This window comes from Lissotriton vulgaris, unplaced genomic scaffold (assembly GCF_964263255.1).
Source record: "Lissotriton vulgaris unplaced genomic scaffold, aLisVul1.2 SCAFFOLD_1897, whole genome shotgun sequence".
In the NCBI taxonomy this organism is placed as follows: Eukaryota; Metazoa; Chordata; class Amphibia; order Caudata; family Salamandridae; genus Lissotriton; species Lissotriton vulgaris.
Genome location: NW_028254203.1, coordinates 122,096 through 142,783, shown reverse-complemented (window position 1 = coordinate 142,783; position 20,688 = coordinate 122,096). Strand labels below are relative to the sequence as shown.

At 47.0% G+C, this 20,688-nt stretch overlaps 1 protein-coding gene across 1 annotated transcript in view; it reads left to right on the top strand.

Annotated features, from left to right (window-relative positions):
* LOC147659643 (beta-1,4-galactosyltransferase 3-like) overlaps positions 1–20,380 on the top strand; it is a 302,447-nt gene extending 282,067 nt beyond the window's left edge. Inside the window, exon 5 of the mRNA XM_086951582.1 lies at positions 17,049–20,380. Coding sequence (XP_086807708.1) covers positions 17,049–17,202 — 154 coding nt within the window. The 3' untranslated portion in view covers positions 17,203–20,380. The remainder of the gene's footprint in view (positions 1–17,048) is intronic.
* The last annotated feature ends 308 nt before the right edge of the window (positions 20,381–20,688 follow it).

Below are 20,688 nucleotides of genomic sequence, written 5' to 3'. Positions count from 1 at the left end.
ATGGCCTCAGTTTCTTCAGGGCCCAAACCACAGCAAAGGCCTCCCTCTCAATAGCTGACCAATTTTTCTCTCTGGGGGTCAGCCTTCTGCTTATAAAAGCAATGGACTGGTCTTGACCATCAAAATTCAGTTGAGATAGAACAGCTCCCACACCCAACGCAGAAGCATCTGTTTGGACAATGAATGGTTTGGAGTAGTCTGGACTCTTGAGGATAGGTGCTGTGCACATGGCCTGCTTTAGGTCATCGAATACTTTTTGACAGCCTGTTGTCCACTGAATCTTTTTTGGCATTTTCTTACTTGTCAGTTCATTAAGTGGAGTCACAATTGATCCATAATTCCTGACAAACTTTCTGTAGTAACCAGTCAGGCCCAAGAAAGCTCGAACCTGAGCCTGGGTGGTTGGAGGAGCCCAGTCCCTGATTGACTGTATCTTGCTCTCCAGTGGCTGAACTTGGCCTCCACCTACAAGGTGGCCCAAGTATACAACCTGTGTCTGCCCTATCTGGCACTTGGTGGCCTTGATAGTGAGACCTGCTGCTTGCAGTGCCTCTAACTTTTTCCTCAGGTGGACCAGGTGATCCTCCCAGGTGGAGTTAAAGACAGCAATATCATCTAGATATGCTGCACAGAAGTCATCCAGCCCAGTGAGAACATGATTCACCAGCCTTTGGAAGGTGGCAGGTGCATTTTTCAAACCAAAGGGCATTACCACAAACTGATAATGCCCACCAGGGGTAGAAAATGCTGTCTTGGGCTTGGCATCCTCAGCTAACCTGATTTGCCAATACCCAGCTGTCAGGTCAAATGTACTTAAGTAGTTGGCAGAAGCCAATCTCTCTATAAGTTCATCTGCCCTTGGTATTGGGTGGGCATCAGTCTTAGTGACTGCATTGAGACCCCTGTAGTCTACGCAGAACCTCATCTCTTTCTTACCACCCTGGGTGTGAGGTTTTGGCACTAGAACTACTGGACTAGCCCAAGGGCTATCTGAGGGTTCAATGACTCCCAACTCCAACATTTTCTGCACTTCTGTTTTGATGGAGTCTCTAACATGATCAGGCTGCCTGTAGATTTTACTCTTGACTGGCAGGCTGTCACCAGTGTCAACCTCATGGGTACACCAATTGGTTTGGCTGGGTGTTAGAGATAACATATGCCTGAAGGATTGAAGAACTTGTTTGCAATCCTTCTGTTGATGTTCAGAGAGGCTGCCACAAAAGACAACAACATCTACTGATCCATCATCAGGATTCTGAGTGAGCAGGTCTGGGAGAGGGTCACTCTCTTCCTCCTGTCCCTCATCTATGGCCATGAGCAAGCTCATGTCCTTCCTGTCGACATATGCTTTGAGCCTGTTGACATGGAGCACCCTGTGGGGACTCCTGGGAGTTCCAAGGTCCACCAGGTAGGTGACCTCTCCCTTTTGCTCAAGAATTGTGTGGGGCCCAGACCATTTGTCTTTGAGTGCTGCTGGGGCCACTGGCTCCAACACCCACACCTTCTGTCCAGGCTGATAAACAGTCAGGACAGCCTTTTGGTCATGCCAAGCTTTTTGAAGTTCTTGACTGGCCTTAAGGTTTTCAGATGCCTTTTCCATATATTCAGCCATCCTGGAGCGGAGACCAAGTACATAGTCCACTATGCTGGTTGCAGGCTTTTTGAGAGGTCTCTCCCATCCTTCCTTCACCAAACACAGGGGTCCTCCTACAGGATGTCCATACAAAAGTTCAAAAGGGCTGTAGCCAACCCCCTTTTGTGGGACTTCTCTATAAGCAAATAAAAGGCAGGGTATCAGGACATCCCATCTACGCCTGAGCTTTTCAGGTAGTCCATGAATCATCCCTTTTAGGGTCCTGTTGAACCTTTCAACAAGCCCATTGCATTGTGGATGATAGGGTGTAGTGAACTTGTAGTTGACACCACATTCCTTCCACATAGCAGTTAAGTAGCTTGACATGAAGTTTGCACCTCTGTCAGAGACAACCTCCTTAGGGAAGCCCACTCTGGAGAACACTCCAACTAGGGCTCTTGCCACAACAGGTGCTGTAGTGGTCCTAAGGGGAATAGCTTCAGGATACCTGGTGGCATGATCCACTACCACCAGTATAAACTTGTGCCCTGATGATGTCTGGGGTTCCATTGGACCAACAATGTCAATCCCCACTCTTTCAAAGGGCACCCCCACCACAGGCATTGGTATAAGGGGGGCCTTTGTTGTGCCACCTGACTTACCACTGGCTTGGCAAGTGACACAGGAGCGACAAAATTCCTTGGTATCCTCATTCATGTGAGGCCAGTGAAAGTGTGAGACAAGCCTGTCCCAAGTCTTTGTCTGGCCTAAGTGTCCTGCTAAGGGAATCTCATGGGCAAAGGTAAGAAGGAAACCTCTCTGAGACAAGGGGATAACCAGCCTCCTGGCCATGCCAGGCTTGGGGTCTCTTGCCTCAGTGTACAGGAGTCCATCATCCCAGTATACCTTGTGGGTACCTGTGGCGTTCCCAGCAGCCTCAGCAGCAGCCTGCTGTCTGAGGGGTTCAAGGGAAGGGCAGTCTAATTGGTCCTTCCCCAGGTCTTCTCTTGAGGGTCCCCCTGAGCCCAGAAATTCAACTTGATCAAGTTCAAATTCTTTAGGCTCAGTTTCCCTCAATTCCTGTAGGTCAGCCTCCTCTGAGACTTGATCCTCAACCTGGGGCAAGGGGGAAGCCAATGCCTTAACCCTACTGCTCTTCTTCTTGGAAGGTGTCTGGTCCATTGTTCCAGGATCCAGCACCTGTTCAGTGGGGCATCTTCTGGCCTGTGACCTAGTCACAGCAAGCACATGTGCTGGCAAGCCTAACATCTCCATGTGAGTCCTCTGCTCCACTTCTGAGCATTGTGATGACTCCAAATCATTGCCCAACAAACAATCCACTGGGAGGTCTGCACTAACTACAACCTTTTTCTGGCCAATTACCCCTCCCCAGGAGAAAGCAACAATTGCCATACTATGACTGGTAGTGACATTGCTTGCATTGGTCACCAGGAAATCTGTACCTGGCATGATCTGTCCAGGGTCCACAAAGTTAGGTGTCACCATTGTGACACTGGCACAAGTGTCCCTATAGGCCTGAGCCATTTTGCCATTGATAAAAGGTGTCTGTCTGTATTTGCCCAAAGTATTGGGACTGACATCAGGGGATGTATCCACATCCCCTGTACAGACAAGGACAGCCTGAGTGAGTGTGCCAACTAAGTTGTCATACCCCTCAGAACCCAAGGTTAACCCAACTAAACCCTTGGGAGGTGCACTACTACTGCTGGCTGTACTAGGGGGCACAGGTGCCTTAGGGGCTGCAGTAGTAGGAGTCTGCCCTCCTTTCTTCGTGCACTCACTAAACGAGTGAGTTTTACTTTTACAGTACTGGCACCACCTTTTAGACTGGCCTTCTTGAGTCTTCTTCTTCTGGGAAGCCTGACCCCCACCCTCTTTGGATTGTTGGGGACCTGTCGAAGACTTCTGGTCATTTTGTTCACCTTTAGTTTCTTTACCCTTCTGGTCTGCTTTCTTCTGACCACCTTGATTCTGGCCCTGGTTCTGCTTAACTCTTGTTCTGACCCATCTGTCTGCCTTCTTTCCCAATTCTTGGGGAGAGGTCAGATCTGAGTCAACAAGATGCTGATGCAACAACTGGTTCTGACAATTGTTTAAAATCTGTTCCCTCATGATCAGATTATACAATCCTGTGTAATCAGTAACCTTACTGCCCAGCAACCAGCCCTCCAAAGCCTTAGTGGCACAATCTACAAAGTCAGACCAATCCTGAGACTGAGTTTTCTGGGTATCCCTGAACAGCAACCTGTACTGCTCAGTGGTTAGGCCAAACCCATCTATCAGTGTGCTTTTCAGGACTTGGTAATCATTAGCATCCTCAGCTCTAGTAGTGAGGAGCTTGTCTCTTCCTTTACCTTCAAAGGAGAGCCACAATATAGCTGCCCACTGACTCTGCGGGACACACTGTACAGTGCAAGCCCTCTCCAAAGCAGTTATCCATTTGTGGATATCATCCCCTTGCTTAAAGGGGGGCACTATCTTACTCAGGTGCCTAGTATCTAAACTCCTGTTTTCCCTTGGGGGAATGCTGCCACCAGTGGAATCTTGTCCACTTAACTTTTGCTCTCTAGCAAAGGCAAGTCTCTCTTTGGCCAGGGCAAGTTCTTCCCTTTCAATCCTCAGATTGACCTCCCTCACTTTAGCTTCATACACTCTCCTCTGAGGGGATGTCATCCCTCTTTGAGAAGAGCCCTGAGAGCCATTGGTTCGAATTGATCTGTTAGAGCCTCTGGATAGAGACCTAACTCGTCCATTCCCAATGTTAAGCTGGCCTGAGAGGGGCCCCAGGGGTCTCCTAGTACCATTCTCATGCCTGCTTAAGTTGTCCCTAGTTAGCTGGCTAACTACTTCTGGACGTTTGTCTGCCTCGTCCTCAGATGGCTCTAGATCCTCATCCTCCTCTTCACCTTCTGCAGAGAGATGGATAAGGTCAGGGTCACATGAGGATCCCTCTAGGGGGGGCATGTTCCCATCTGGATTAGAAGGGTCTGGGTTACCAGCCCTCCTGGCATCATAAGTCTCTAAGAGACCAATCAGGAATGGGATTGTGGGGTTAGACCCCTGTTTTAGTTTCCTGGAGGTACACACTTGTCTCATCTCCTGGAAGCTAAGAGCAGCATATCTGGAAGCGACCTGTTGAGGGTCCACTGACACAAGGGGAGACTCAGAGTTTCCTCCTTTGTCTGACATGCTGATTCTAGTGTGGTGTAAGTGATGCACCTACCTACACTATATGTTTGCCTACTGATCCCTTGCTAAGAGTTGCAGCCAAGGTGTGCTAAGCCTTGAGGAGCTACAACAGCTGGTTCAGTAGAACTCAGAGTATTCTAAGCTAAGTTATATGTATCTGAAGTACTTATGTGATCTTTCACAAGATATTCTTAGGATACGTGTGGTAAAACAACAGCAAGCTCAAATCCCACCGCTGCCACCAATGTGATAAGTTGGCCTGATATATAATGTTCACTATTCTAGTGAGCACTGTGTATCAGTCCAAACAACTCTTATGGTGATTGGTTGTAAGTCAACCTTATAGACCAGCTATCCTAGTAGCTCGGATACGAGCAGTCTTTGGGCTAAACTCTAGAGGGCGTGTTAAGCCAGCTGTTACACCATCACATATACCCATTGAACACCAAGTGAAAGGACACCACACAAGTGTTATGAAAATAAACAGTGTATATATTTAGATCACAACAGCCCTGTACTCTTTATGAGGACAGGGTACTAAGTACACAACAAAACTCTTACGAAAATACTTTAAGTTGCACAAATTACACAAATGCCCGAGGGGCACGAAAAACCATATACTCTGAAAGTGGAATGCGAAATTACTAGCAGGTAAGTACTGTACTAATAGGCTTTGGAATCGCTAGGACTACGTTACTGAACCTTCAGATTACTAGTAGGAGGCCTAGGGGACTCGGGTGCAGAGTGTGCACTCTCACGCGGGATGCGGGACAAAGTCTATGGGAGCTAGTAAAGGCAAAGTTAGTGTTCTCGGGCGAACCCGATAAGGTAGGTCGAAAACGACAGTGGATCCTGACCCTTGGATAGTGAGGCTATGCTGGGGCACCGAAATGCCGAAGTTACCTAGCCCAGGGGCTGCAGCTGCATAGGTCTCAAAAGACGTCGGGAATCCTCGTAGACGAACCATGAGCCTGAAGAAAAGGAGTTGCTGGCAGGCGACCAGTGAAGATTGTTCGAGTGATCCAAGCCTGGATCGAAGATGGATGACACCTTAATGCAGAGGGGACCAAGTTCGTGACTACTAGCCAGTAGTCAGGTGGCACCAGGAGGGCACCGGATGGTAATCACCTCGACTAGGTGAGTCGGCGACGCTGGGCTCTGCAGTCTCACGGACCAGGAGGCGTTGTCGGCGACCAGGATGGAGGTGCGAGCTGTCCCACGATGGATGATGCTGTCGACGTCGCTGGACCCAGGATTGGGGCAACAAGTCTTGGCAAATTCTAGCATACGCGGTGGACCTAAAATGGCGTCTGGAGTGGACCAGGAGGGTCCGGGGTGCTCCTCTTTTGGAAGGGAGCAAGGGCCAGTCTGGAGCAACCAGACCAGCAGTGTTGTCGCCGTTTATCGTCGTCGGGAAGGCCACAAGCCAGCGGGCTAGTAGCCAGACAACGCGGTGAGCAGCAAAAAGCAGATGGGCCCCACGCAGATCGTGGAGATGCTGGGGGGCTGGACTTCGGTGCTGGAGCTGCTCAGGGTCGGGGCTTCTCGGACCCCAAAGCACTCACCAGAGGATCCCTCGGCGGTCGTGCTGATTCGAAGTCGTGCAGTTCTGATGATGGCCGGTCCCTCGAGGTCTCGTCGCACCTACGGTTCTCAGCTTAGCTGTAGAGGTAGGTAGAGGTCAAAGGTGCCAGGGAAGCCGGGTCTCGTCGTGCTGGTCGGTCGGATTCCTGAGTAAGGACGTGCAGCAAACCTCAGAGTTCTTAGATGGTGCCTGCGGATGCAGGGTGACTACTCCTTAGTCACAAGGGAGAAATCTTGAGAAGAGTCGAGAGTTCCTTTCGTGGAAAGTAGTTTCTTGATTCAAAGACGATCTAATTTGGAAAGGTCCCCGCTCCTGCCTTTATCCTAAAGAAAGGGGTGGGTACGCGACTAGGTCCTGCCCTAGGGGTGGGACCAGGAAGGGGGGTGGTTACACCCCTCTCCCATGCCGGACTTTCCCCAGGCCAGGGGCTGGTGTGCCCCTGGAACTGGTTCTAGCCGGCAGATGCGTAGTGAGCACCGGGGTGCCACTTGCAGTCACCTTCCTGTAAAGCCCTGCCTACCCAGGATACACAAAACCCTGTTTGGGATGGTGCTAGCACCGCCCCTGACAGGAAACCCTTTGTCCAAGCTCTCCTCGCTGGAAGGACTCCCAGCAGCAGGAGGTCAGACTCGTTTCTGTGGTGGCAGCATCCATTTTGTGGAGCTGAGGCTTCAGTTAACTTTAACCGGGGTTCACAGTTACATACATGTCGTGTTCCTCTAGAAGGGTGGAATGCTAACCCTGTCACCAGAATTGGCGAGTGGTTAGTATTCCAATTCGTATGACACCTTACTCGACATGTTTTGATAAAGCAATACCAAAGATAGCATTTAACCGCGAGGATTATATTGCACTTAAGAGTATATGGTATGCGTTATCATGGAACAGCTATTAGGACTTGGTTCCGCAAGCTGCAAACGGGCTCAGCTCATGCCAGAGCACCATTTCACACGATTCCAAGCACTCTGCCTTCAGGATTGTTAAGGCCTGCCATAGGAGTGACTGATAGGAATCTGTGTGTCCATTTTTAGGGTTAGATATAGGTATACTATATCTAAAGCAAAGGGTGATTACACCACCTTGCCCCAGCTGTCGTGCAGCCAGTTGTGTCAGTTTTAGATGGCCATCCAGGGGTGGCATAATACATGCTTCAGCCCCTGGTAGGCCCTGGGTACACCTATGCCCTGAGTTACAGGGTCTGATAAGGTGGCCCAGTACCAATTGGATATTGCACCTAAGGTACACATGTCAATTTAGTGAGGGAACAGCTAGGCTGTGGGTCTGATTGGCAGGCCCACAGCCAGAGAAAGTCGTAAACCAGTGAAACAAAAGCAAAAAAATCTGGGTGATCATAGGATTGCAGACCCTACTCTCCTACAATAAGCATTTCATTCTTCTTCATGGAGAGAGAGGAGTTGAGTATGATGCCAAGGTTTCGATGTGGTATGTGGGGGTGGGAGGGCTGCTGAGGGCGGTGGGCCACCAGGTGTTCACCCATGCAGAGGGGGAAAGGTCCGAGGATGAGGCCCTCTGTCTTCTCCGAGTTGAGCTTCAGGCAGCTGCTTCTCATCCAGATAAGACGTTCTTCATTCCTTCCTGGAAGTTGAGTCTGGTGGTGAGGGAAAGGATGAGCTAAGTGTTGACGTAGGGTGATTCTGTGCTGTCTGACTATGGCGGCGAGGGGGGCCTTGTAGATATTGAAGAGCGTGGGGCTGAGCGACGATCCTTGGGTTACTCCGCAGTTGATTTCCCTGGGTTCGGAGAGGAAGGGCAGCAGTCTGATTCTTTGGGTTCTGCCAGTGAGGAAGGAGCAGAGCCAGTCAAGGGTGGTTCCCTGTATGCCGGCGTCTTGGAGTCTGGCGGTGAATGAGCAGTGGGAGACTGTGTCGAATGCTGCAGAGAGGTAGAGTTAGGATCAGGGCTGCAGTGTGTCCTTGGTCGAGGAGGGTGCGGATGTCATCTGTGGCGGCGAGTAGAGCAGTCTCAGTGCTGTTGCTGGGATTGCTGCGGAATACAGATTGGGAGGGGTCGAGGATGGAGTTTTCTTCGATACATTTTGTTAGTTGTGCGTCGACGGTCTTCTCTGTGACTTTGGCTGCAAAGGGGAGGACAGAGATGGGCTGGTAGTTCTTGAGGTCCATGGGATCTGCTTAGGGCTTCGGGGTCTGACCTCTGCACGTTTCCAACCGTCTGGAAAGATGTTGGTTTTGAAAGTGGTGTTGATGGTGCATCACAGTTCTGGAGCGATGGCGGGGGCTCTATGGAAGATGTGCGGGGCAAGGGTAGCTAGGGACTCCTGAGTGGATGCCTTTCATGGTTGATGCTGTTTCTTCGGTGGAGATGGTGGGATGGCCAGCGTTGCTGGAGGATGGGTAGCTTGGAAGTCAGGTGTCTGGTCGTCGAAATTGTCGTAGAGGCCCTTGATTTTCAGATGGAAGTAGGAGCAAGCTTGTTGCTAAGGTCCTGAGAGGGGGTGATGTCTGTATATTCGCTGTGGGGTTTGGTGAAAATCAGGATGAAGGTCTTTTTGGTGGATCTGATGCGCTGGTGGTATTCCATCATGGCGTTCTTGTGGGTGGTGCGATTTTCTGAGCTTTTGCTGTTTCTCCAGTTCTTCTCAAGACATCTGCAGGTGCATCTGAATTCTTGGAGGTCAGCAGTGAACCAGGTGGCCTTTGTGGGGCGCGGTTTGTCGGGTTTGCGCAGGGATGCGAGCTCGTCTGCGCAGTTGCTGATACATCTGTGGAGTTCTATGGCTGCGAGGTTGTTGTCGGTCGAGTTGGTGGGGGCCTCGCGATTGAGGGTATCGTTGAGTTGCTCTTCTGTGACTTTGCTCCAGTTTCTTTCTGGAGGGCGGTGTGCTGGATCGAGCGGCGTGGGTTTTTTGACGAGGAAGTGTACGCAGTGGTGGTCTGTCCATAGTGGTTGCATGGTGTGGCTGAAGCGAGTTGTTCACACCTGGAAAAATAGGGTCGAGGGTGTGTCCTGCCTTGTGGGTGGTAGCGTGGACGAGGTGTTTCAGTCCGATGTTGGTGAGGTTGACCAGGAGGGTGGAGTAGTTGAAGTCGCTGGGGTTGTCGAGGTGGAAGTTAAGGTCTCTGATGAGCATGGAGGTGACGGCGTGGGCTGAGAATAGGTTGGCGATGGCCGTGGCGAATGAAGCGCGAGGTCCTCAGGGTCTGTATGCGAGGGTGCCGCGCATCATGGTTCTAGGGCTGGTCCTGATCAGAAAGTGTAGATGTTCAGATGTGGAAAAGGAGTCACTTGTGGTGGAGGTGGAGAGTCGGAGGGAGCTCATGTGTGCGATGGCGAGTCCTCCTCCCGGGCAGTTGGGGCGGTCCCTTCTCTGAATTTTGTAGCCGTCTGGGATGGCGGTGGCGATGTCGGGGGCAGAGGAGGCGTTGGTCCAGGTTTCTGTGAAGAAGGCGATGTCTGGCGAGAGGGTGTTGGAGATCCCAGATCTCTACGGGGAGGGTGTCGGAGATCCCAGATCTCTACGGCGTGTTTTTGCAGGTAGCGCACTTTGGGGAGGGTGCACTTCAGGGCTTCTGTAGTGTTGGCGTCCGACGAGGGGGCGGTGACCTAGAGGGTGCTTAGGGTGGTGAAGGTCTGGCGGCAGCGATGGCATGAGAAATAGCCATGGGTGGTGTGAAGTTAGCCTGGCATCTGATGTCCACTAGTTCTAGTGGGCACCTTGCACCAGTCTAAACGACCCTTATTGATGGTGGTTGTGAAGTCAACCTTCTAGAAAGCTATCCTAGTGGTAGCATGGACCAGCAGTCATCAGGCTAAGACTTCAGAGAGCATATTAAGCAAGTTGTTTTACCAATTATAATCCCTTGAGTACCAAATAAAAGGACACCACACAAGGTATATATCAAATATATATGTATTTATTCTAAACACAACCCCTCTGCACTCTTTAAGATGTCAGAGGTAAAAATACAATACAAGTCACTTAGTTAATATACAATAAGTTGCACAGTTGAGGAACTTCTCCTTTGTAGGGAAGTTGGAGCAAGCCTGGAGCAACCATGAAAGCGAGTTAGATGTAAAGGAAAGTCTTCGGGGGGCTCACTAGCCAACGGACTAGGAACTGCGAAGACGTGTCGAGCTGAAATGCAAAAGCAGGGCCCACCGGTCACTCGTGGAGTGGGGGCCTCTGAGCTTCGGTGCAAATGATGCTCGGGTCTGGGGCTTCAAGCACCCCAATGCACAACTTCGAGTTACCTCTTGAAGTGAGTGCAGCTTGCAAAATGCAGGATGTCCAGGAGTTCCGGTCCCACGTCTCTCGTGTCCGGCATGGGTCTCGGCTTTGCTGTGAGCGAAGGTCTGGGTCAGAGATGTCTGGAAGTCCGTGTCCTCTGTCTCAAATTCTTCGGGATCTGGCGGGAGCCTCAAAAATGCGGACTGGCAAAGTTGCTGTTGGTGCCTGCATGAACAGGGTGGTCACTCCTTGACCACAAGGGAGATGTCTTCCGTCTTCCAGTCGAAATGGAATGTCGAAGGTCCAGGATTTATGTTTGAGTTTCGTCCAGGGTCATCTAAAATCCTAGGGACACCGCTCCTATACTTATACTGAGTTAAGGGGCTGGACTACCTTTAAGGTCCCCCCTATGGGAGGACCTGGGAAAGGGGGTGGTTACACCCCTTTCCCCTTGTCCAGTTTCGTGCCAGAGCTGCGACAGAGTGCCCCAGTAACCAGTTTCTGGAAAGCAGTCACTGAATGCAGCCCTCCGTGCCCCAATAAACTAAAGCCTGTCTGGTGAGGTGCCAGCATCTCCCTGGACAGGAAACCTATTGTCAAGGCCTCCCCTGCCGGAGTTTCATCCAGCAACAGGAGGTCAGACTTGTGTCTGTGGCAGCAGCATCCACTTTGTGATGCTGAGGCTCTGTTTAACTTTAAGCGGGTAAACCATTAACTACATGTCTTCTCCCTCTAGAAGGGTGGAATGCTACTTCCGCCGCCAGGACTGGCGGGGGGGGGGGGTATTATTCCAAAGTGTTTAACACCTTGCACAATATGTTTTGATAAAGCCAAACCAAAGTTAGCATTAACTGTGAGGATCATAATGCACTTAAGAGTATATGGTATGGCTATATCCTAGAACAGCTTTACGGAGATGGTTCCGAAAGCTGCAGAGGGGCTAAGCTCATGCTAGGGCACCCTCTCACATAAAACCAAGCACTCTGCCTCCAGGATTGTTAAGGCCTGCCATAGGAGTGACTTATAGGTGTCTATATGTATATATATATAGATATAGATATAGGTATACTATATCTAAGTAAGGGGCGATTAAACCACCTTACCCCGGCTGGGTGAACAGTTAAGTTCAAAGAAAGGTCTTCAAGGGGCTCACTAGCCAACAGGTAAGGAACCGGGTAGACGCGTCAAGCTCAAATGCAAAAGCGGGGCCCACGGAACACTCATGGAGTGTGGGGGCCTGGGCTTCGGTGCAAATGGTGCTCGGGGCTGGGGCTTCAAGCACCCCAAAGCACAACTTTGAGATAACTCGTTGAAGGAGTGCAGCTTGCAAAATGCAGGCTGTCCAAGAGTTCCGGTCCCACGTCTCTCGTGTCCACCACAGGTCTCAGCTTTGCTGTGGGTGTGGGTTGGGGTCAGAGAAGTCCGGAAGTCCAGTTCCTGTGTCGCAGATTCTTTGGGATCCGGCGGGAGCCTCGAAAATGCAGATCAGCAAAGTTGCTGTTGGTGCCTGTTTGAACAGGGTGGTCAGTCCTTGACCACAAGGGAGATATCTTCCATCTTCCAGTCTGAATGGAATGTCGAAGGTCCAAAATATGTCTTTCAAAGATTCATCCAGGGTAATCTAAAGTCCTAGGGACACAGGTCCTATACTTATACTAAGGATAGGGGCTGGACTACCTGGCTAGGTCCCTCCTATGGGTGGACCTGAGAAGGGGGTGGTTTCACCCCTTTCCCCTTGTCTAGTGTCGCTCCAGAGCGGAGGCTGTGTGCCCCAGCAACCGGTTTGAACTGGGCAATGCATGGAGCACCTTGTGTGCCCCAAGCAGTGTCTAGAAGCATTCACTGAATGCAGCCCTCCCTGCCCCAAAACACAAAACCCCTGTCTGGGGAGGTGCCTTCTTCTCCCTGGACAGGAAACCTATTGTCCAGGCCTCCCCTGCTGGAGTTTTGTCCAGCAACAGGAGGTCAGACTTGTGTCTGTGGCATCAGCATCCATTTTGTGATGCTGAGGCTCTGTTTAACTTTAACCGGGTAAAGCAGTAACTATATGTCTTCTACCTCTAGAAGGGTGGAATTCTACCTCTGCCGCCAGAACTGGCGGGAAGGTAGTATTCCAAAGTGTTTGACACCTTACACGAGATGTTCTGATAAAGCCAAACCAAAGTTAGCATTAACCGCAAGAGTATATGGTATGGCTATATCATAAAACAGCTATAAGAAGATGGTTCCGAAAGCTGCAGAGGGGCTCAGCTCATTCCAGGGCACCCTCTCTAATAAAACCAAGCACTCTGCCTCCAGGATTGTTGAGGCCTACCATAGAAGTGGATTATAGGTGTATATGTGTCGATATATATAGGTAGATATAGGGATACTATATCTAAGTAAGGGGTGATTACACCACCTTACCCAGGCTGTGTGAACAGACCTGTGGTGTCAGTTTGGAAGGCAAACCAGGGGTGGCACAATGCATGCTGCAGCCCCTGGTAGGCCTAAGGTGCACCTATGCCCTGGGTACCTATGGTACACTATACAGTGGCTCACAAGGTGTCCTATAGATATACTTTGCCTATATGCTGTGTTAAGTTAGCATGAGCTTATTAGGAGTTTAAACGCCATTTTACCTTTCTGCTGCTTCTGCACACGACACATAGCTGTTGCTTTAGCTTTTAGCCTAGTAGAATGTTTTGATTCATACGAGAATAATATGTTACTCTGATATCAGCCTTGCTTGGTGAGCTGTGTCTGTACAGTGAGTGCAGAAACCTTCAATGATATCTCAACACAGTGGTTGTTGTGAGGTCTGATCTTCGCACGTACCTAGACATAACATACATGCAGCTGCGGCCAAATTCTGGCTTTAGGCGGGTTTTATATTGCTTTGCACGAGAGCATAGAAAACACTTGATGGTGCTTCGCATGCAGAGAGCTGGTGGAAGATGATGTGATCCCTTACCACTAGGATCTTGAGGTATGGGGCCGCCCTGCTAAAAACCCAAAGAGACCTTCTTAGATATAATATAATATACTAGCTGGTGAGGATTAGGCGTTACTGAACCCTAGTTTTAGCATTTTACCATGCTTGCACCTTTTGTGTTCTATGGGCTAGTGACTATGCTGATTACTTTGTTTCTTATAATATGTTTGCTTGTATTAGCTAAGATACTGCGTTTGAGAACACTGCATTAGTGAATAAACATTTCAAATATGCATGTGTCCTCTTTTACTCCTTGTTCTGGATTGAAATGATTGTATAACAAAAGAGTGTTCATGTGTTCCACGTTACCTGAGGTGTACTTAAGTCCATGTTCTGGTTTTTATAAGCATTGGGAGTTTGTGATAACCAATGAGACACTGTAGCTAGTCTGGTAGGGGATTTTGGGTACTAAGGTGAGTTTTTGCACACCCTAATTCACTGAGGTTCCAAGTCTCTATGCACAGTTCTGTATGAGAACGGAATCCCTGCGACAAAGGGGGACCCAGTAACCAATCTGGTATGTACCTAAAGTACATGGAGTCCATTTTACAGAGGAAGCAGATAGACTGGGGCCCTGAATAGCAGGGTAACAGGCCAACTAAGTCGAAAACCTGCAAAACACCAGGAAAAAATCGGGGGTAACCATATAGTCAGATTCCACCTTCCTACAGGTGGTGTTTGGCGTGGACAGCTGGCAGTCGTCGTTCCTTCCGGGGTTGAGTGCGAGGAGGGCAGTTGAGTCGTAGCAGTAAATGGTCAGAGATCCAGGGTCCCTTGCACTGGTCGTGGTCGGGTTGCGGACGGGCGCAGTCAGGCTTTCCTTCGGCGCGGCTGTGCAGTGGCTGCCATTAAATAGGGCAGTGGGGAGGGAGTTGTAGCGGAGAGCAGGGATCGGCAGGGGGGAGGGGCCGCGGGGGCAGCAGCGGTGGAAAAGAGAATGGGAACGGGCGGAGAGTGGCACAAATACAGGGAATGGCACAAAAATGCAGTGAATGGCACAATAACAGAACATACAGAGAATGGCACTAAAAACAGCACAATTACAGAGGGACACAATTACTGAGTCACTGACTTGAATCCTGGTGGTTATAAAATTTGAAAAATGTATAAGGTACACACAGGTTAAGATTGATTTTTCATAATAATACATGCCAATAGACCCGATTCGGGCAGGATACTCTAGGTTTTTGAAGCCAAAAATGGATTTATATTAGGTGTCTCCAGCCTAAAATTGTCTCCGTTTTTACATAAGCCAATGGGGAAAATACATTCTCCCGTTATTTTTTTTGTAAATCTTTCATTTCACAATTTTGAAAAGGTGTGTTTTTGTTACTGTCCCTATAATCTTCCAGCTGTCCCCAGAGATGGCCCAGCATCGATGCGGACCTCGAGTACATCCCAAACTGTACTTAGTGGGCCCTGAAAAAATGTTTGAGTACTCATGTCTAAGAGGGATACTGGGGATAGCACAGTTCTGCCCAGTGCCAGCCTGTGGGTGGGTGAAACTTGTGGCTCCCCTAACCAATGGGGTAAAAGTTCCCAGGAGGGACCCTACCCACTTTTGCAGCACTCCCTGTGTGTTTTACTATTAACTATCCTCCCTAAATCCAAAATGGCAGAACCTTTCCTCCCCTGATCAGAGCTCCCTGTGCCCACCCCGGGTGTGGCTATGATAATGGGCAAACCCTCTCTTGTGGTCACTCCAAACCAGCACTCGGGCAGCTGCCCCTCCACTGTATTTGGAGCCAAGCTGACTAGCAAGTCAAAAGAAAGGCAGGCTTGAGTGTGAGCTGCATCTGCCAGTGACTGGGTAGACATCCTTCGAATCTCCGGAATGGGCTGGGCACAGCCCTCTGGCAATCCTGCTCAAGGAAGAAAAACACCTCCTCATACCCAAGCACTTTGTCTATTGTCTGGGAGTAATCCACATCTCACCGCAGGGGAGCCATTAACAGTCAGGTTATACTGGCAGAAGGCTCAACTGGAGAGTGATAGAACTAAACCACACTTAAAAGGAAATTAAGGTGGGATAAAAGGAGTAGACAGAAGGTGAAGGAGAACCAAAGAAAGGTTTTTTTAAGAACCCTCACTCACCACCTAGTGGTGACATGCTTCATCACTGGGTTCCCACTGAAAAGACCTAGCGTCTTTCCAGTGTGCTCAGTGTGCTACAACGCCTGTTTTGCAACGGAGCTGGTTGTTTGTGAGTGTTGAGGGTGCAAACGAGAAAAAACCAAAAAGTGCTATGTGAGTGCAGATTAAAAAGTGCGTAGTTGTGACAGCAAACTATTTTATTCAAGGCCCAACTAGCACTAATAAAAACAAGGCTAAGTGGAAACTCAAAGAAGGTATCTATAATTAAAGACACCTAGTCCACTGGGTGAAAAATAGCAGACGACATGACCATTAAGTTGTATTAAAATGACTCCACTCATTTTCCTAGTTACTCCCAAACTGAATTTAGCACTTATTAAATGTGTAAACTAGTGTTAACCTATGGGAAAACCAGGCTTGCCACCTTGAGAACAGACATACAAGGGTTTTCACTGTAAAGGCATGTTAAATATGCATGCCCTACTTTTTAAATACCACGCACCATACCCTGTGAGCATTTAGGGCCTACCTTAGGGGTGACAAACACTTTATAAAAGAAGGTTCAGCCTGTGGCAAAATGTTTATTTTGCCAGGTAGAAATGGCAGGCTAAAACTGCACACCCAGGCTACATTGACAGGCCTGACTGCAGCCCACTAGTCGATTCAATTTGCCGTCCCTGGGTACATGTAGTACTAGGGGCTTATGAGTATATTAAATGTGCCGATTAGGTACATGCTTATTTTGCTATATTTCAAGGGGAGAGCACAAGCACTTTGCATACTTTACTCCTATTGATCAGTGGTAGAGTCCGATGGTCAACAAAACGGTTACAGTTAAAGAAGGCAAAAATATGGGGGGAAACCTCACAAAAGATAGTCATTTCCAACAGAAGTATATTTTTTTGAAAACATTATTTATGATTCTAGCCAGACCTGTATATTGTGCATTATCCCGTTTCAATCTATCTAGCCTGTGCTGTTTTGCCTGATGATAAGCTATATGGAGTGGCCTAATGAGGCATGGAAGAGATTCCTACTTCTTCCTTTAAACACAAAGGTTATGGCCGAGGAGTACTTTGGAGATTCCAACAAGGCAGACTTATGTAAAGCTGTGAGATGATGCCAACAGGTCAATTGATCTCCGCTTTGATCAAAGCAATGGGCAGCAGGTAGGATTGCTTTAAAAGAAACCTATAAGGGGTCGTGTGTTTTTATCACATTAACTATGAGACTCCAATTGTTTTCATTAAAAGAACCCTTTCTAGTTTGTATGTTATAAATAATTTGTATTTGGAAACCAAGAGCTGTCCAAATGCATGCCAAAGCACATTTAGCCAAATTGTTTTGTTTTACTGCGTGCTAACTTTATTTTACAATAAGTTAACAATAGGAATGTTTCTTTCAGATATGATATGTTGAGACTGACCAGACAAACATGGACACAAGAAGGGATGAACTCTGTCGAATTTAAAATAATATCAAAAAAGGAGACAAGGCTTTTTACCAACATCACAGTGGACATTGGTTTTGGCCCAACTATGATGCCAGAAAAACAGTAACTTGTCGAAAAATGTACCACCATTGCGCAGCTCTGTGCGTTCGTACCCAAACACTGAGCTAATAGGAGTTAATGAAGGAATGGACTGTAAACAATCATCGCTGCAGTGTTTGGCCTTTCTTTGAAGGATGTTATTCATGCTGGATGTACATTTTGGAAACAAGAATAAGAAAATGAAATGTGGTTTCTACACTTTGACTACTAACATACACTTGTGAGTAGACCACTTCAACCAAATGTATGTCACTTCACACAGCTGTCCATTTTGCTGTTGGTGCTTTAATTCTTAGCTTGCACTTTTTGGGAAGTCACCTGCCATTGATGAACCTGGGTGATGGAATGTGATACTTGGACAGTACCTTTTTTGGTAGTGGTCATATGCTTTAATCTAAATGCACAGGAGTGCAATCAGTAGCATATTGTGACTGTAGTTTGCAGTTGTTCATCATATTGTGATTTTATTGTCTCTCAGTAGCATGCGTCTATCTGTTTGAGTTTAAAAAGAACTAAGCCAAAGCTCTCATAAGCAGAACAAACATAACTTTTATTGGAATCTAAATTCCAGTGGTGTCAACAGAAGGCAGCATTTTGTAGCCCACTCTCTCACCTTGCTCCACACTGCACCATCTAAAACGTCTCCCTTGTAACTTGACCTCTCGTTTTATCCAAATATGAGCACTCAGTGAAGGTGCCCCAACAAAAAGCTTAATCGTCCATTCTGTCTCAGTTGCCAAGCCATTCTGTTTTGGTAGTGCAGCTGATAAAATAAAGGCAACCAAAAATTAACGCTTACAGCAACATCCCAAAGCCTGATACAAACAGGAGTGGGTGTAGGCCGGTGGGAAGTGTCAATCTTGTTGCTTCAACCCCACTATCACCTCACCGTACAATTTCTTAATTACGCTGTGAGGAATTTGAGAACACCTACTGTTTCAGGAGTTGCCTAAATTAGGTCCTGCATAGGATGATGAAACACCAGTACCCAGCAAATAGAAGAGATGAAGTGTTGAAAATGTACAGTGTCAGTAGTTGCATTTATATCCAGTTCAGTATTTCAATTTGTGTTCTCTGGTGCAGGAAGATAAAACTCTTATCAGGTGGGAATAATTTGTGCAATGCACATGGTCCATTGCTTTTCGTAGATACCTTCCCTACCAGTCTTTATACCCTCAATTTACTAATTCTCATAGATGTATTTCTAAGTTTACCATAGTTATTTCAACAACAAAGAATGTACATGAAAAGAGACCCTTGACTTCCATAATTTTCCTTTGCAAAAAGTCCATTACATGTTGTAGGGTTTTTATTTGCTTGAACTTCTAAGTAGCAGTATGTTTTTTTCTTGGGTAATTTTGTTTTGCCCTAGAAATCCCATTGTGCACATTTTAGATAACAAGTAGCATATACAGTTTTTCACAGTTTTTTATATGACTCAGTTGGACCCCTGGTATCAGCCTTCTTAGCCACAGAGTTCCATAGAATATCTCCATAGTTGTGTAGAGTTTTTTGTACATAAGCAGGAGTTTACATAACCCTGGCTTCAAATCACTGTACCGGGTTTTGGTATGTGCAAACACCAATAAGTGGCCATTTATAGCAGCACCAATTTCCGAGGCGTCATTCAGTTGCCATTAGTAAAACCTGCTCCCTGCTGGCTTTTACCCATGCATGGTAATGTAATAGACTGGGGCTGTGATAACCCTATGGTTTAAAAAGTATGTTGCAAAGCAAAATATCCTAAAGCCCAGGTATATGTAGGTTCTATTAGTTACACCAGACTAGAGAGGGTATAGCCAGGCTTTAGGCTGTAATATCATCCAGAAAGTGCCTATATGCGTGTAACCACAGTGTTGCAACTAGGTTAGAGTCATTGAACTATATTTAAAATTGCAGAATGAGGTCTTCGGGCAAATGTACACTTAACGGCTCAAAATGGCACTTCATTTGAGAGGTGTCTTCTTGATTAATCATATGAGATTGTCCCGGTTTATATCAGCAATGTCCTTTCCTTCCTTTTTTCATTTTGAAAAATGTGACCAGTTTGAAAAAAAGTTTTTGGACATGATGGTTTGAAAGGTTTCCCCTTTTGTACAAATGACAATTGAGTGATGAGCTTTAATATAGGCTTTCATTCCCTATCTTCGGGAAAAGGATCGAATAAATAGAGCCATCATTTGGGTGTGCTAGTGCCTTGTACGGTTTTGGTTGCATTATGTGGTTGATTATTTGAAATTAAGCCAGACAGCATTAAACATGAACCTGTGCTAATATATTTGAATAGATCAATTGCTGGACCATTTGCTGTTGTCCACTTGTATGAAGGCTGACATTGCCAGTGAAAATTAGTTCCTCTGGAGCATCCAAAACCACACCGCACTTCCTCACTACTATGACTTTTTGACACTTTGACTTAGACATGCAATTTTTACAACAAATACTCTCTCATTTTTTGTAATGATAATTTCTATTTTGATTTTGTTCAAAATGCCTTCCGCAACATCATTATGTTATCGTTGCAAACTCTGTGCAACGATAACATAATGAGGTTGCAGAAAGTATTTTGCTTTTTTTTTTTATAATGCCTGATCCATTGTGGTGGCTAGCAAAGATGAATTGCTTATAGTCGCCAAATTATAACAAAATGGCTGGCACTGGGATATTTTCAATTAGAGTACAATCTACCACTGCAAACCCGTTCTTGAACCCTCCCTTTGCCAACCCCTTTCTTTTGCTCCTTTACGTGTAGGCTCTCAATCCTTCCAATGCTTTTATATGTAAGAGGATGCAGCAAACTCTGTTTTTCAATCCCTGTACAGTAAAAAGTATTCATTAAGAAACTAATTGAAAAGGTTTCCATATGTATGTTTTAAAATCTCACAAAGAAACTTTGCCTCAGTTATGCCTGTGATTCAATCCAGGATGTGTTTTGAAGACAAAAGATACGCTTAGAGATATTTTTAAAGTGCAGGATTAAGTCCCCGACCAATGTAGCAGATGTATGTTTTTGGTATTGCCTTACTTTCAGGTGCCTTTATCCTCTGTGTATTAGATTTGAACTAAATACAGCATTTCATGTGTTTGTTGTATATTCTAAGTTTAGTATAAAGATTGGAGTGTTTAGTTTTGAAATTTTTGATGACCATTGTCAAATAAAGCGATTGTTGATATTTTTGGAAAAACACTGTTTCAGCTTGTTTTTTCATTTGCCTTCTGTATTTCACTATTTCTTAATCTGATATGTATTTCTGTTGCTTCACATCACAAACAGAGATACTCTACCTAGGTTACACCAAATAGTACTAAGAAACTAGTCAAAATAGGTAACAGAATCCTGTATATAAGGGTAAACGGTGTGGCATTGAGTGGCATGTGTTTGAACACAGGGCAAGCTCTTGATATACTCTCTACTCTGGTCTGGTGTTGGAGCCAGTGGAGATGGAGATGCTCAAGTGCTGACTGAAGATTAGTTTGTAGTTGATCAGTGAAG